Here is a 17,228-nt window from a genome sequence, read left to right as displayed (position 1 = left end):
GACTCCCAAGTTTGTGATTATTCATGGCACAGATAAAACTCTAAAGTCAATAATTCATCAAGGGTATAATGGTTTTGTTTGGGGGGAGGTAGGGGATTCATGGGAATATTGCATCCTGTTTCTGACACTTCCGCTATAAATCTAAGAACTCCTTCAGTACAAGGAAGAGCCACCTCCTTACCCTCTGCTCCTTTTTTCCCCCCTTAAAGTGGCTTTAGAGATTTGCATATATTATTTTTAAAACAAATTAATTTTATCCTAGAAAATTTTCAACAGAGGAACATTATCTGGGTCACTCCTATTGGTGCATCTCGTGGCTGTCAGTAGAGAAATGAACAGAACGAAAAACAACTGTGCTTTGTCCCCAGGAAAGTACAAGACAATCTTACACTAATCGCTTTGATTTTGGTCCATGAAAGGAGGTCCAAAAGGAGGTCTACCCGCTTTCAGGAAGTTGATGAGTTTGGCCTCATGATTTATATCCGACTTTCGAGTGGATGATTTTACACGTACGTATCTGCAATCTTGGCATCTTGCCCCAGTTCTGCTCCTGTGAAATGGCTGGCGTGGTAGTTTCTTTAATTCTTTCCATTTCCTTCTCATGGTTGTTTTTTCCCTGCCTCAATTTATTCACAAGAGAGTAACCCACTGGGAATTTGTTACGGATGTATTATGTGCTTCTATCCCAGGTTTCAGATCCCCTGGAGAAGGGAATAGCTACCCACTCTAGTATTCTTGCTCGGAGAATCCCATGGACAGAGGAGCCTGGCAGGCTACAGTTCATGGGGTGGCAAAAGAGTGGGACATGACTGAATGACTAACACTTTCACTTTCAGACTTCACAAAGGTTGGGGCCAGGTCTCTCCTCTCTAGCAGGCCTGGGTGAAGATGTCTTGGAGGGTGCATAGCGTACAATGAAAATGAGCAGTGTTTTCACAGGGACAGATCCTTGCTCACCTTCCATGCCTCAGGAATGAGGGAACTTCTTTCCTTAAACTGCTTTTCCCCTGAGAACATGCCAGCATTACATGAGGGCTATATACGTATTGGAGGTGGGAGACCTACCTTATCAAAGCTTTGTGAAAAGACCAAGGTGTTCTGGTTGACTAGAGGCTCAAGATGAAATAACAATTTGGTTTGGCTGCTAAGAAGTGACTTTAGGTTCAGTCTGTTTTAATTAAAAGCTCAGAGTCTTGAGCAGGAGCTGTAATAGGACTTGTAGCCCAGGCAGGCACCAAACAACATCTGGAGCCCTGTGATTGACCCAGGGTGCCATGTTTTAAAAGGGGCTGTTATGGGTTGAATAGCATCCTCCAAAGACTTGATGTCTAACCCCTTGTACCTCAGCATGTGGCCTTAATGCCATTTCCTTCTCAGGGTAGGGTCATTGCAGGTGCAATGAATTAAGATGAGGTCCTATGGGTGTCGGATGGGCTGTAATCCAATATGACTGTGTCCTTATTGGAAAAGGAGAGACGCACCTGGTGGAGAGAACTCCATATGAAGATGCAGCTACAGGGAGACGATGGCCCAGTGATGGGGAGGCAGAGATCGGAGTGATGGGTCATGGAATGCCCAGGAGGGCTGGTCCCCAGCAGAAAGTAGGAGAGAAGCAAGGAGCAGACTCTCCATCAGGGCCCTTCAGAAGGAATCAAGCTTCATGACACCTTGAATTCAGACTTCAGGTCTTCAGAATTGGGAGAGAATAAATTTCTGGTGTTTGGAGCCAGCACCCAGTTGGTGGCCGTAAGCTGACCCTAGGAAACCAGTGTGGGGGCCTTGACAGATCCTGGTACACCCAGATGAGGGTGACTAGGATGGCAGAGGGATCCCCCACAGTGCCATTGGAGGAGCTGTGAAAAGAACAGGTGACAGTTACCCTAGAGATTTACTGAAACTCTGATATCCATCTTCACATATTTGGAAACCACTCAGATGGCAGAGGGTTGAGATTTAGTCTGTGTAACTCCAGAGGGAAGGTTTCAGTTCAACACCTTCTAAGTATATTAATCTATAAGGCCAGAAGGACCCTTAGCACTAGAATTGGGAGGTGTGATTTCTACACGAGAGAGTTTCTCTTGGTTGCTAAGAGTCTCTGGATGATGACTGAGTTTAGATAGCTCACCACTCATCTGTGAGGGTACACTATTGAGGGATACCTTCTGCTGAATCTAAGATCCGCTGCTCTAGCTGTGCACGGGCTGTGATGTCCAAGTTTACTAAGTCAGTTATTAACTGCATGGGCTCTTTCATCTTTCTCCTTTCTTTATTCGTGGTACCTGACTTACTCTTGAATACAGATTAAATAGTATTGTGGATGCGCACACACATCCTCCAACCAACATTTCTTGATGGCCAACCCTGGGCCAGCCATATGGACTACCCAGGAAGGCAGGAATGAATGAACTCACTGCCGTATCCATTTTGCCATTCCTTTTTTGGTGGAAATTCAAAGCCATCCTGCCAAACCACATGGACATTTCTCACAGAATCTCTGTCTCTTGACAAGTCATGTTTCATCTTTATTTTTCAATGTGTCTTCATCCATCAGTGTTCAGTAGATCTTCACCGAGCCAAGACTATTCATAAATCATTGAGCTAGGCTGTGGAGGATACATGAAAATGAACAAGCCCTGATTTGTGTCTGTGGTGAATCTACCAGGTCAGCCCCATTCTTTACAATGGTTTCCTAGGAGATACAGAAAAGCAGAAGCATCTAAGGGTGTTAACTTACCTTAGCATCCCAGAATTGTTTCTTAAGCCTGCTAGTTGTCATCATTCTTTGGGAATCATGCTCATGAACAAGGTTTGCTTTTTTTCATTACATGAAATGAAACTTTAGCAAAGCTATTCTTCCTTCTCTCCCCAAGTCCTTCACTCTTTGTAATTTTTGAACATGGATAACAATCTTCTTGGCTTGAACAGACTCTCTTCTGGGCTTGAAAATATACATGAGCTCTTACTTTCAATGCAATGCATAGGCCAATTTGGTTTCAAATTGTTTTAAATATGGTTAACATAAATATGCTTTGTCTAGGAGTATGCAAAGATGGGTAAGAGTTATAGTCCAAAAGGACTAACTAGTTTTTTTTTATTTTTTTAAATTTATTTGACTACACTGAGTCTTAGTTGCCACATTCAGGATCTTTATTTGTGGCCTAGGGACTATTAGTTGTGGCCCATGGAATCTCATTACCTGAGCAGGGGATTGAACCTGGGACCCCTGTATTGGGAGTATGCAGTCTTAGCCACTGAACCACCAAAGACGTCCCCTAAGACCAGTTTCTTTATGCTCAACTGAACGCATGTCTTCCCTCTTGTCCTGCTTGCTACTTTCTGTTGTTATTGTTCCTCGTTGTCAAATAAATAAGTAGTGGTATCAGTTGGGAAGAAGAGATATGGAGAGCTGGCCTTAGATCCCTGCTCTGTCCATTACTTGCACACTGAAGCCTTGACAAAGTGGCTTGCTGCCAGCCCGGTGAGGGAAGAGTTCCTGGGGGAGCTTCTGGGGAGCTCAGGGCATTCTGCTGGCAGCCGCTTGGCTGGGGAAGTGGCAGGATGGTCCTATTGTCATGGGTCTGTGCCCAGAGCTCACTTCTTCTTTTTTTGGCTAAGAAATGTTCTTTATTTCATTGTGACAGACTTTTAGCATGGGTGGGTATACATAAAGGACAGGAAACTTGATACTAAGGATGCTTGAGCTTGTAAGAATCCAGGATTTCTACCATTTCTATTGCAGAAACTCCAAATATTGTGAGGGTTTCAATTCACCCATCACCATGTCTGACTTTCCCTTTTCAACTCCCAACTGCTGCTAGCTCCAGATCTCAGGGCTGAAGGGGTGTCCAGAATTAAAGGGTTATGGCCAACCAACTTCATCACTGGGCCAACAGAGAGTCAGACCTCTGCCTTGGTAGACCCTCCCCCATGCAAAGCTCTGGAAGCCACAACTCACAGCTAAGCGCCAGCTCTGTCAACATCTTGCGAGAGAGTGCCTTGGGTAAGCTGGCTTCAACACTCACTGTCATCTGTTTCGGATTGTGTTTCCAGCTGCATCAATTTGTATGCTTCTCAATCTTGCTCTACTAAATTCTGACTCTCAAGAGCCAAAGGGAAAGATACATTTTGGCAAAGCAGTTGAGAGAGCCCAGTTCTGTATTCTCAGTCACTGTCTTCCTATTTCTAAGTACTTATTTCCAGGGATCCAGAAAGGGCCTACTGAAGAGATCTAGAGACCCACAACCATAACCACATTACCATATCCACCAGTCTGAAGCAATTCTCCATTAACCAAAAGTACCCTTGAATTGGCAAATGTCACAGGAGACTCAAAGTAGGACATGATATTTACAATAGTCGGGAGATTTTGGACAAAGTATTTACCTTTTCTTTCCGCTCAACCCATCCACGTCTTCATTTTCTGGAGTGCACAGACTTAACAGGTGACCCACCTGCATCCTTAACTTTTAGGTAACAGCTGAAGTTTTTTCCCCTTTGTTTATTTTTTGGAGTTAGCCAGCTGACCTGCCTCAAAGCGGGACAGGCTGGGTGCTGACCTACCCAATAACACAGCACAATCATGACTTACTTGGCTTGTCTGGAGAAAGAAAATACATATTTAGTATAAAGAGAAGGTATAAGCATGGAACAGTTGGTTATACATTACAGCTTGTAATAAATGAAAATATCGAGTGCATTTTGAATGATTAATGTATGAAAACTGTCACCACTTACTCTGCATTAATCAAGAAAAAAATGCACACTTCCCATAGTGGTTAATGTTGCAGGCCTGTTGTTCAGCTTTGATAATGTGCATAGCAATGCTCATATGACAATGAGTTTGGGTAGCTGAAAATTTAGGATGGTTGCAAGTTTGGTGTAGTATTTGGATTAGCATCTTAATCTGTGCCTTGTCAGCCTTATCGGTACACAAGCTATGCATTTCGTCCAAAACTAGCAAAAATATGGATGCTTTAAATTTTTTTTCTTTTTAAATCAAGAATAATGACCAAGGTACCTGCTTAAACAAATACTACCAGCATTCATTAGTTAGGATGGTTACATGTAAAAGAAATGATGCCAGATAGTAACAAATCCAAGAGAAGTTTATTATGAAAATGGCACCTGTGGATGAAAAATTAAGTTACATAAAGACAACCATGTATGTGACATGTATGAGAATCTACAAAAGTATAAAAAGAACCCTGTTGTAAATGAAGTATGTACATTTCTGATTTGCAGCATTATCAATGGTCAATGAAAAAAAATGTTTCAAAATAAGCCAGGCACTCAGGAAGTTAGGTCCGGGTTAGCTTCACACAAAACAAATGTACCATAGCTGTCGCTTTGTAACGTTTTAATTTTTTTATATATATATTGTAGAGTTGGTAACACTGCTAAGATTTTTACGAACAGAATATCCCTTTCCCCATTATTCAGCTACTTGGCACCAGTCTCCTCATAAAAGTTTTCATATATTTGTACAAGAAATAGTTAAAAACACAGACACAGGCTTCACAGGTAATGAAGTTTTTTTTTTTTTTTTTCATTTTGTAATTTTAACACTATGGATTTAGACAGCAGCTGTGATTATCTGTTAGTTTAAATCACCAGAAATCATTCTGACACAACACAGAAACATTTATAAAAGAAAGAAAAAAAACCAACAGCTGTCTAGCTGTTCTTTGTAGCTGATAGGTGCGTTCCTTTGATTGTTCGATAGCTAGAGTAGAGCTTCCAAAATTAATCTTTAAATTTCATGATTGGCCTTCTTCACCTTCTACAACTACTCAGATCCTTCAAGTAAGCACTCGCTATTAAAATTTGTGGCATTAAACTTTTTTTTTTTGTTACTATTCCACAGTGGTTTGGGCCCAACTCATGGAATCAGAGGGCCAGGAGGAATCCACTCAACACAGTGATATTCAAAGGACAGCCGAGTTACTCTATTAATTAGCATTGCACACATAAACAAATATATATGACAATTCTATAGTCCATCCCCCCCCTCCCCTTTTGTTTTTAAAAAATGTTGGTTGACCTTTGAAATAATTTTCTGTCTCACTGGTAAATTGCTTTATATATTGCTCCATCAGCCAACCTGGAAAGAAACCAAAGAAAAGCACCCACTGCTTATAGGTAGAGCACAAGGGACTCTGGGAATGTTAACAACTGAGGCTATATGGCATCAATTTATTTCATACATCTGAGCGTTATTCTTCAGTGCGTTGCGTGGCACTGCAGAAGAAAGAGTCGTACCCAGAATTCCGTTGTGGGAAAAAAATGGCTCCATTAACCTTGAGCTAGTTAAGAGTCTTTTTATCTCTGAGAATGAAAAAGGTTTGGGCGAAGTTGGGGTGGTGGGGAGACGAGGCAGGAAAAGGGGAGACGAGAGAGAGGGAAAGAAAGGGGAGAGGTCAGGAGAATATACACCAGTAAAGCAACAGCAGGAATCTTAAGTGAAACGGAAGAGTCACAGACAGTAGAAGCAGCGTAGGGTGACGTTACAGAGGAAGGCCACCACACAAAAGTCACTAACCCCCAAGAATCACTGATTCACTAGGACTGCAGGAATGGGACTGTACCACTCCAGACTAGAGATAGAGCACAGAGAAGACAAAGGACAAAACAACTACATTAGCTTAGTATATACCGCATATAGAAACACATTGAAACTGCAATGGACTGACGGCCAAGGACACGTACACAGCGCACACGTTACAGTTCTCACATCTGTCATTAGATGCCTTAACAAACAGCTGCCAAAAATGGAGTGGAAGAAGAATTTATACTTGACAGTCATTTGGAGTGTTTGACACTACACTGATTTCTGGCAACGAAGACAAAATAGGATATTTTTTTCCTTTTTCTTTTTTTCTTTTTTTTTTTAACTTAATGTGCAGTTTTCAGTTGCAGTTATCTGTTTGAAGCTTATTTTAACCCATTCATTAGTTTTAAACCTTATTGGTTCCAACCTAGATATAAAAGAACCAAAGGGGAAAAAAAAAATCCATCAAATCAGTCCCCCAAAATACAAATACAACCTTCCTTGTTTTTTTAAGCAAGAAATGAAAAAAAAATGTTAAATATTTTTTCCTTCTTTTACTCTGAAGTGTTATTGAAGTTGTAAAAATTAGCCTCAGTTAGACTGAGAAAAGGAAAGGAAAAAAGCTCAACAAAAGGCAGAATGTACCTAAACTGCTCCTCAAGTCAGTTTGATTGAGTTTTCCAAAAACCCTTTTAAAAAGGGCTTTCCTGACCCATTAAATTTAATGTGAGGCTATGTTTGTTAGTTGGGAGGTAAATTTTAAGTCCTGCAGCAAACGTTAATGAGGGCTTTGTCTTAACTAACCAAGGAGACTGCAGCAATGGACTCCAGACCAGGACAGAACACACTTTTTGTTTGTTTTTTCCAAAACCCAGCCCAGGAGCTGCATTTTGTATGAAGACATTACAGATTAATAAATGATAGCACCATGGTTTTAGAAATTAAGTTAATGTTTCAGTAATTAACATTTAGTCCAACTTTTTGTTTTTAAACATTCTAGTCACAGGCCAGAAATTAAGCTTAAGAACCCAAATTATTTTTATGTGCAAGTAAGAAAATCTTAAAATCTTAACCATAAAAAGAGAATTAAATTCTGCATAAAATTCTAAAATGCTATCCCCCTATTTTCAAAGGAATCAGGAACAGAAACAAAACACCACCCCATTTCATTTGACTTAGTCAAACAGGGCACATTGTTTATGCTTGTCTCTTTCAATCTTGATCATATCAAGATCTTTACGAAGAACACCCAATGGTTGTCACTTGAGAAATCTCTTGACCACAAGACTGAGTATTCTATGGCAGAGGCATATACACATGAAAGACATCTCAATAAAGATGCAAAAGAGAGCAAAACAACCCAACACACATCTCAGAAGAAGACAAAAGGGCAGGCAACCGGTCGTCTGACCCTCTGAAGGCCCCCAAAAATAAAAAATATCTTTACAGGAAAGAATGAGTCCAGTGAAAGAAAGAAAAGGGGGTGGAACGGGGACCGTCGTGGCGAAGAGAAGATGCTGACCTGCTCGAATTCAAAGTGCTAGAATCAAAGGTCTAAACGAAAACGCCGACGATGCCTCCGGGGGCGGGCGGAGCCCCCCGCCAGGCCGCCAGGGGGCGCCGCTCAGTCCTCCTTGCGCTCCAGAGTCTGTGCCGCGTGGATGCCGTTGCTGTAGACCGGGAAGGGCAGCGTGGAGAAGAGTCCCTCCGCCGTGGTGAACACGTTGCCGGCCGGCATCTGCGTCAGGCCGGCCGCGCTCACTGCGCCGCCGAACGGTCCCGACATGTTGAGCCGATGCACGTGGTGGTAGAGCATCTCCATGGGCGTCTTGGGGTCGAGGCCGAAGCCCGGGCTGTTAACGTCCACGAAGTTAACAGCGTGCGCGTTGGGCAGCAGGTTGCCTTGCATGGCCAGGGTCACCTCGGCGGGGGCGTAGCGGATGGTGCCCGTGGTGTAGACCCTCTGTGCGGCCGTGCTGGTGGCCGCCAGGGTCCCGGTCACCCTGTGCACCAGCGGCAGCACGACGTTGCCCGCCTGCAACCTCTGCAGAGCCTCCAGGTCCCCGGTGTACAGCAAGGAGTTGGCAGTGCCCGGACCACCCCCGCCGTTCCCGTTCCCGCTCCCGCCCCCGGGGTGCTTGTCCCGCGGGGACGCTGACAGCGGGGGCGACAGTGGGTCGGAGGCGACGGGGGCCAAGGCCGCGGGGGCCGACGTGCCGAACTGAGTCTTGCGGGCGGTGGCCGTGGCGGAGGAGGAGGTGCCGTCGGCGCCGGGCGGGGTGAGGACCGAGTCCGGGATGGCCACGTGCAGCCCCCCGGCGCCCGCGCCGCCGCCCGGCGGGGACGGGAAGTGCTCGGAGCTGGGGGGCTTGGTCATGCTGTAGGGCGACTCGTTCCGGGAGATCTCCCGGTTGGGCGGGTAATTCCAGATGCTGCTGTCGTTGTCAAAGTTGATGGGTTCCGAGATCTCGGTCTTGATTTTGAGCACCGAGGCACTGTTGGGGGACGACAGCAGCCGCGGGGGCTCCACCAGGCCGGCGTCCAGTCCGCCCGGGCTCGACGCGCTGGACAGGCGCCGGCGGCTGGCGCTGCCGCCCTTCTGCCGTTTCCGCCGCTTCTTGCGCTTCTGGTGCTTGCTGGAGGCCTGCGCGCCCGCCTCGCCCGCGCTGTCCGAGTCCTTGGCGCTGTCCGACGACAGCGACTCGCAGTCCTGCAGCCGCAGGTCCGACTCGCTCTCCACGTAGCCGCGCTCCACCTTGATCTGCATCCGGCCCAGCGCGCCGAAGCCGCCTCCGCCGCCGTCCTCGGCCGCCTTGGGGTTCTCAAAGTCCGAATGCTCGAAGCTGTCGTCGCTGTCGCGGCTGTCCGGGTTGCTGCAGCTGTGGCCGTCGTCATTGCAGTGCATGTCGTCGTCGCACGTGTTGCCTGACTTCTTGCGGTCGGGCTCCGGGTCTTCGCTGTTCTCCGACTGGTTCCCCTTCTCGTCGGACTTGGAGTTCTCGTTGTCCTCTGTGTGGGGGGAGACACAGGAGATGTCAGGTTAGCAGCCCAACGCGCACCTGCGGGGGTGGGGGAGGGGAGGGCTGGGTGTCTTGTCCCATCCTGAGCTGCTGCTCCCTCCACCACTTTGGAAACCTCAAGCCTTGGCTTTCTCTCTCGTGAGGACCGAGGTTATGGGGGGTGGGGGAGTGACTCCCAGAGCACGGGCCCCATCACCTGGAGGCTTGTTCCAAATACAGAATCCTAGGCGTCCACCCAGAGCTACTGAATAGGATCCTTCATTTGAACAGGATCCCCAGGTGATTCTTAGGCACATTAACGTTTGAGAAGTTCTGCAAAAATACTCGGGGAATCAGCGTGCATAACCTGGAATAAGGTGTCAGTGGCACAGGAGAATGATGATTTGCAAGGTGACCTCCCAAAGAGGTGTGAGTTTTCTTCTGGCAAATATTTGCTCCTTATCGAAAATCATACTGTCTATTCCTAGAGTTGTTATTCTTCAGAGCACTGAATGTCATCTGATTCATTTGTGTGTTTTATTTTTATTGTCTTTTCCCTCAACTGGAATACAAACTCCACAGGGCAGGGGGATTTTTGTCTTTTTGGCTCACTGCTATATACTGTATAAATAAGGGGCAGACATTGTCTGTTCTGGAACTCTGCCCTAGTGAAGACCCTCAAATGAATGCAGAAAACTATCAAGAGCCTCCTCATTTCCTCCTGCTTCCCTGAGGCTGTCTGGAGTAGAGGGATATGTGTTCACAGGAGCAGGTTCCCAATGGATGGGGCTTGTGTGGGGGAGCCCTAGTCATCTGCCACATTTTAGGGAGGATAGGTTTTCTTAGTAATGTAACCTCAAAACATTTAGGGATGATGCCGGTTTCATGGCTCTGCTACATGGATTTGGATGGCAGCCTGGACTGGAACCCTGGGCATATCACGTCACTTACTCTGGCTTTCCTTTATTTAGCAGAAAAGGTTGGGTTAGAAGGAATTTTTGCAGTTGTAAATTCTCTGAGTTATGTGCTCCCTGGATCTATGTGTGCCTGTAGAAGGGAACTGGGGATTGGAGGAAAAGTAAATTTTTATGTTAACTTTTCTGTGTTCCAAAGAACTATTCAGTCTGCTTCCCAAAATAACTAGGAAAGGGAAAGCGTGGATTTATTCAGCATAGATTCAGAAAATGACTAACAGTCCAGCACACAGAAAGAGTCAGTTACTGATGCCATTGAGTATCCCACTTTAGGGGTTCCATCCCAGCTTGGTGAGCATGTGAACATTTGGGGCTCAAATCACAGTCTGTCTTGGAGCAACAAAGATAGCCTGCTGTCTGCTCTGGTAAAGAGGGTGGAGCTCGCTATGGGGTTAGGGCAGGGCTTCTTCCCTATGGAGGGCTGACATTAAGCGATGGCTAAATCAATCAGTCTCTGTAAATTTGTGTATAATATAGCTATGTGTATTAATATATAGCAATATGCATATATGTATATAGTTTTACATATGAGTTGGACACGACTGAGCGGCTTCACTTTCACTTTTCACTTTCATGCATTGGAGAAGGAAATGGCAACCCATTCCAGTGTTCTTGCCTGGAGAATCCCAGGGACGGGGGAGCCCGGTGGGCTGCTGCCAATGAGGTTGCACAGAGTTGGACACGACTGAAGTGACTTAGCAGCAGCAGCAGCATGTGTGTGTTAGTCACTCATTCCTGTCCGACTCTTGGGAATCCAGTGGACTGTAGCCCACCAGGCTGCTTTGTCTAGGAATTCTCCAGGCCAGAATACTAGGGTGGGTTGCCATTCCCTTCTGGGGATCTTCCCAACCCAGGGATCAAACCGAGGTCTCTCACATTGCAGGCAGATTCTTTACCATCTGAGCCACCAGGGAAGCCCATATACATGAATATATTTATATAATATCACATACATAAGTGTGTGTGTTTTATGTATGTGCACACACATATATAATGTGTACATATGTATGTAGTGGTATATAAGTATATATACAAATGTGTGTTGAGAAAGGCTCAGTAATACCTTGACATGACTGACTTCTCTATATCAAATTTGACCAGTTGTTTCATTCAGATGATGGCCCTCTGGCCGTTGCCCACCCCTCATGTTTGGAAAGGCAAGCCTTAACCGCAGAACATGGAGAAGTTGTAATACCTGTAATACCTGAGGTGTCTTTAGAGTCTGACTCAGAGTCGGAGGTCTCCGAGGACTCCGAAGTTTTCTCCGGCAGGTGAGGGAGCTGTGCGATGTCCATTGGGGTGTCCTTGTACTCGGGGTTGCTGTGGGGGAGGGAGGCGTTCATCAGGAGTGCACACACCCATTCGGGATGGCTTGCTTTTGACCATCCTTTTTCCACTTCCATGCCCCAAACTTTGGGGAGCTCAGAGAGTTTGGAAGATTAACCATGAAATCATTTCTCAGCTCATCACAGGACTTTTATAGAAGCTTGGATTGCATGGCTGGGGTACAGGTGCACCTTGCTACAATGATGAATACCCAAATGCCACATGAAAGCCACTGAAAAGCTTTTAAATAATCAGATACCACTGGGGGCCAGGGAACTGTGCTGCTTAACATTCCACCCCGTCTCACACCTGGGGGAACGGAAGATGCACCGAGTACCCTCACCAGTTCGTCCCCCTGCCTCCTGGGCTCCTAATGAGGCCATCGTTTCAGTACCCTTGTGTTGGCTCCTTGATGGAGCTCCTCAGCTGTTCAGATGGCTCTGAGGCTGTGTGTGTGTGGAAGGGGGGCACAGGGGTAGTGGGGGGCAGAGCCCCCAGTGCCTAACGATCTGACAGATGCACAGGTGCACTTTGGGCTGCATGGATTATGGCTACTGAACTGTCAACACACCCATTACAATCACAGTTTCATCTGCTCATGTGGTGTACACCTGTGGCTTGTTAGCTGGAATCTGATTGCAGTGGGGAGAGTCCCAGTGTGAGAGAGGCCCTAACAGAATAGATCTAACCCCATCTGCACAAAAATGCTTAATTTTTGTTCCACTTTTAATTTAGAAGAATGCCTCTCCTGGAAAAGGGAGTATGTTCGGTCAGTCTGAGCTAGCGATCTTCATGAAATGCCACTCCAAGGCCAGCCCAGCACCCAAGCAGGATAGGCTACCGTAATCTGAAGGCACAAGGAAAGCCTCTTTCCTCCAAATGGAGAATGCCCTCTTCTGTCCTCCTGTTGATATCATGGCCAGTCAGCCAGACACCTACCATTGATGATTACTGGCTCCCTAGCTCATTTCTAGTGAAATTCCTGTATCAAAAAGGCACTGTTTCAGTAACTGCTCTACAGTCGCCAATATCCCCAGGGTGGCGGGTGGGGAGGGTGGCGTTAATTCTCTAAGATAAATGATCGGGCATTTAGCATTTACTCCTTAGTGTGAATTAGCATCAGCAGCAGAGCCTTCTCTAGCTGAGCCGAAGGTGGGAAGGTGGTCTTAACCCTTACGCAGTCTTCTACCACGTGTTGTAAGGGCATAGGAAGAAGACTGGAGGAGATGACTGAAGTAATTTCAGAACAGGGAACTGCAAGCCTAGAGGGGGCCCAGAAGTGAGGGACTCTGGCTAGGAGAGGGAGCAGGAAAATACTGCTCAGGGAGGAGCAAAGGATAAGAAGATGGGAGGGAAAAGCCAACTTCAGTAGTTGCTGTCTGGCCAAGGCCAAGGCCTGTCTTTGTAGACCTCCAGGCGAGGAAGTGATCCTGGTGGGTGTCTGACTTGGGGGTCCTCCCTCTCGCTGGAGTTCATCTCTTTCAGCCTCCTGTGGTCCAGCTGCCATGATGTACGATCTTCTAGTAGTGAACCCATGGGGAGTCTTCAGGTCTGCAGAAACAGGTCTGGCTGGCCTGAGGCTGAGGCTTTTTGAGCCAGGAGGCTGGTCTTTGATACCCAAATTGCTTCCTTCCTCTCCAGATGGAACTGGGTGGAACAGGAGCAACCAATGCTCATGAGCCTGCTCCGTGTGATCCTCATGTGGACCGAGAGTGTTGCTCCAGAGTAGCACAGACTGACCTCTTCCTAACCCTCCCTGTCCCTCTGTTTGGGGGCAGAGTAGGAAGTCATGAGGCTGATGAGGCCGTAAGATCCACATGGGAAGAAATCTCCCTGAATCAGGTGAACAACCATGGGATGAGTTTAGCTCCCGAGGTTCCAGCCGCAGGGGGACAGCCATCTTTCAGACTTCTGTGTCCCTCTTACTAATGTCTAATGTTTTTAATATTTATTTTTATTTATTTATTTGGCTGTACTGGTTCTTTGTTGCGGCACCCAGGATCTTTAGTTGCAGCATGGACCAGGGAAGTCCCACTAACATCTAAGTTTTAAGAATAATGGATCTCTCTGGCACAACACCATTTTTGCCTAGCCAATGAACATCAATGCCGCAATACCTTATTCTGTTTTTTCTTTGGCATGTGAGTTTTTATAACCTTCTGCATTGCCTAGAGTGACTATTCCATAAACCTCTAAGTAAAAGAATTCCCTGAAAGCAGAACCCACCTTGGGTGTATCACAGAGCATAGTTTGCATGAAAAGCAGGCTTTGGAGAAAGCCCCATTAAATACTCATACTTTTACCTTTAGAGAGACTTAATGTAGAGTAGAAGAGGTCAAAAAAAGGAAAAAGAAAGTAGATGAATGAAGACTCTTCTAAGTGGTACACATTAAAGCCCTCTCTAGAGCAATAATCATTAGTGTCTGATTGATATGCTATTGGGAGCAAGCACATTCATGCCTTCAAGTCACCAGTGGAGGCGAACACACTGAAGGGTCAGCGTGCTGATGAGCCACGGCTGTCAGCTTCTCAGTCTCAAAGAAAAACGGGATTCGGGTACTCCCTGTTGAGATTATCAGCCAAAGGGTAACAACTTCCATTCAGAAGACCTACTGGCAGTTCACCTCCTAAGGCCATGTGTGGGCCCTGCTTAGTGGCTTTAGGCCAAGAGAAACCAAAGACTGGAATGACGGTGGTGGGAGGGAGCCAGGCTGGGGAGTTGGAGAATTTCCTAGCAGGATTGGTGGAGAAGATCTCAGACAGCTTGTCCCCAGATGCAGACCACCCAGGCTCGTCTTGGTTACCGTGGTGCTTGTCTGAATGCATAGGCAGCAAGCATTTGAGGAAGGGGAGAGGAATGCTATTGCACACTGGAATTCAGGAAGCTGTTGAGCTTGGCTGCATTAATGGATATAAATTTGAGGATGCATTCAAGTAGCGGTCACACTTGCCTGAGATCACAGAGCAGGCAAAAGAAGACTCCTTCATCTGTATACTGAAACTGTCTTGATTCTTGTGAAGTGATTCCCTTCACTTACCTAAACGAGTGCTTGAGGAATCTAACCCTATGTAATATGCTCAGGGCTTCAAAGGGATGGGATACAGGAGGAATATGGTGCACTCTGCCACTTCTTCCCCATCCCCTTTCACACCATTTTTGCAGGGGTTGGAGTGCATGAGTATGAGAGTGTGTCGGGGAGAAGGAGATGCTTTTTGAATGTTTCCACTGGAGGCAAACATCTGTGTTCTTTATCTGGCCTGAATGATTGTGGGGAAACCAAAGCAACTTCTGCAAAGCCGCCCAAATGTGGGCTGATCAAGAACTGTTGAGCAGTTCACAGGTCTGCCCTGGAAGTCCCTACTGACGTAACTTTGATCCTTTCCCATTTCTTTGACTCTTGTGGAAAGAAAAGCGGAATTTCCATATAATTCCACACCAGATACTATCAAAAGATAATACATGTCAGCTATTAACCATCGGGCTTTATGTTTTATAACTGAGACAGGAATGAGAAAGAATTTGGAAATATACCTCAGAAGATAGTTCACCCAGATGATATTCTTCTCATTTGCGTTCTTGGCGTTAATAGCTATGGTGGCGCTAGACTGGATCCAGATGTAGCCTCCGTTCTTCTGCATCCAGCGGTAGTACTTGGTCACACACTGGCCCTTATTCAGCACTAGTGGAAAAAACAAAGCAGAAGGCATCGCATGTTAAGACTGGGGTGAAATGATCATTATCTCTGCAAAATCTGAAGCTTAGAAAGAGGAGTTTCTGCACCGAGTCAGGGGTGCCCCTCTGTATGCTTAATGTAGAATGCCATTAGTAGGACAAATAAAATCACCAATTCAGTGGAGCGGCAGCTCTGGAGCTAGGGTTACTATGTTTGTAGCAGGACTTGATTCCATTTGGGGCAGTCATGGTGTGAAAGGAAGGATAACAGGACTGCAGATCTTGCTGGCTCACAGAACACTTAATGCGGCATGGATGTTGTCAAGGGAGGGTTTGACGTCAGATGGGACCACAGGCAAATCTGGATGTGATTTATTCATGGCTTCGAGGTAGCCCCCTCTGCGATTCTGGATATCTGAATGGTTCCGAAGATGCTTTCCCCCTCTGTCTGATCATTTCACCTCAGCGCGAGCCATCTCAACCTGTGTCCTTATACATCGGTGCCTTTTGATCGTGTTGAACAGAATTTATAGCATGAACTAAATCTACATGGGTCAGTTGGGAGATTCTGGGGAGAATTTGCTGAACGTTCAGCAAATACAAAATACATTCCCTTACCAAGTCAGAGAGAAAGGCTGGCCTAAGGGAGGCACAGGATTGACTTGGCTAGAGCTAAACAGAGTGACAGCTCCGCACAGACTCTGAAATATGGCCCCAAATGAAGAACAAGTAAAAACAATCAGTAATGTGAAACGGTGCCATTAAATACCCACGGAAAGAGCTTTAAAATGCAGATGTTAAAAGTGATACTTTAACCAAAATCTTGCCAGGTTGAAATGGATTTGATTTGTATCTGGGTACTCCTGAGCTAGTAAAAGGGGGGAAAGTGCAGTAAATCAGCCCCTGGAATAAAGTGCTATAGATGGGAAGGGTTTAAAAGGATGCCGGAAACGTGCACAACCTGCTGTTATCGCTTGGATAGGAATCTCAGTGACGGCACTCCCCCCAGCAGCGCGCCAGCTGGCTGGCCACTAGAGGGCAGTGTGCACTCGTCCACGCTGCCCACTTTTGGCATGTCCTTGTCTCCGTCTGCTAAAATGAAAAACCTCTAACTGCTGTAATAAATTTGGCTAAATTAGCTGCTAAATGGTTATCTCAAGTAATATGTATTTGCATTAATCATCTTGCTCTAAACCAGAACAAGCCAGAGTCCTAAAGACGTAGTAAATTCATATTGTCCATTTAATTATGGCTAATAAGTGCTTCATATACAATAGTTTCGTGAAGTACATTTTGATTTTTTTGGGGAGGGGGTGTGGATGGGTAAAGGGAAGTCACTTTGGAAAAGAGCTGTGTTTAAGGCTGTGGAAGCTCTTCCCGTTGTGTCTGAGCCACTCTTCCTGGCTCTGAAAGTGATCAAACATCAAACCTCCACATATTTTATCCATAAACACATAAACTTCAATGCTTTCCTCCCATTCTCCTTTTTTTTTGGTCGCAAAATATACCAAATGGATGACTATAAAATTTAATACTTATGTTTCAACAGTTGCTTGAAAATGGCTTGCTTTGATGAGTGCTTCAAAGACTGATGAGTTCTTTTCTGAAACTATTCTACAGTTTAGGGTATTTTTAAAACCCGGAACTGTCACCTTCTCTTGGTGGCGAGGCTCCACAGGTAGGATTGTACTCTGCTTTTGTAGGCAATT

The 17,228-nt window shown here is 45.8% G+C and overlaps 1 protein-coding gene across 7 annotated transcripts in view; it reads right to left on the bottom strand.

Moving 5' to 3' along the window:
- Nucleotides 1–5,087: 5,087 nt before the first annotated feature.
- Nucleotides 5,088–17,228, bottom strand: part of NPAS3 (neuronal PAS domain protein 3) — a 957,609-nt gene continuing 945,468 nt past the window's right edge. For 5 of the 7 annotated variants that reach the window (XM_070775448.1, XM_070775441.1, XM_070775444.1 and 2 more), the window contains 3 exons: nucleotides 15,379–15,526; nucleotides 11,716–11,840; nucleotides 5,088–9,556 (listed from right to left, as the gene is read on the bottom strand). In XM_070775448.1, coding sequence (XP_070631549.1) covers nucleotides 8,172–9,556; nucleotides 11,716–11,840; nucleotides 15,379–15,526 — 1,658 coding nt within the window. In that variant the 3' untranslated portion in view covers nucleotides 5,088–8,171. The remainder of the gene's footprint in view (nucleotides 9,557–11,715; nucleotides 11,841–15,378; nucleotides 15,527–17,228) is intronic. The other 2 variants (XM_070775442.1, XM_070775446.1) reach the window with 1 other exon arrangement.

This window comes from Bos indicus, chromosome 21 (genome assembly GCF_029378745.1).
Source record: "Bos indicus isolate NIAB-ARS_2022 breed Sahiwal x Tharparkar chromosome 21, NIAB-ARS_B.indTharparkar_mat_pri_1.0, whole genome shotgun sequence".
Taxonomy (NCBI): domain Eukaryota; kingdom Metazoa; phylum Chordata; class Mammalia; order Artiodactyla; family Bovidae; genus Bos; species Bos indicus.
Note: the sequence above shows the minus strand (reverse complement) of the source record. Positions and strands in the feature narration are given on the sequence as shown.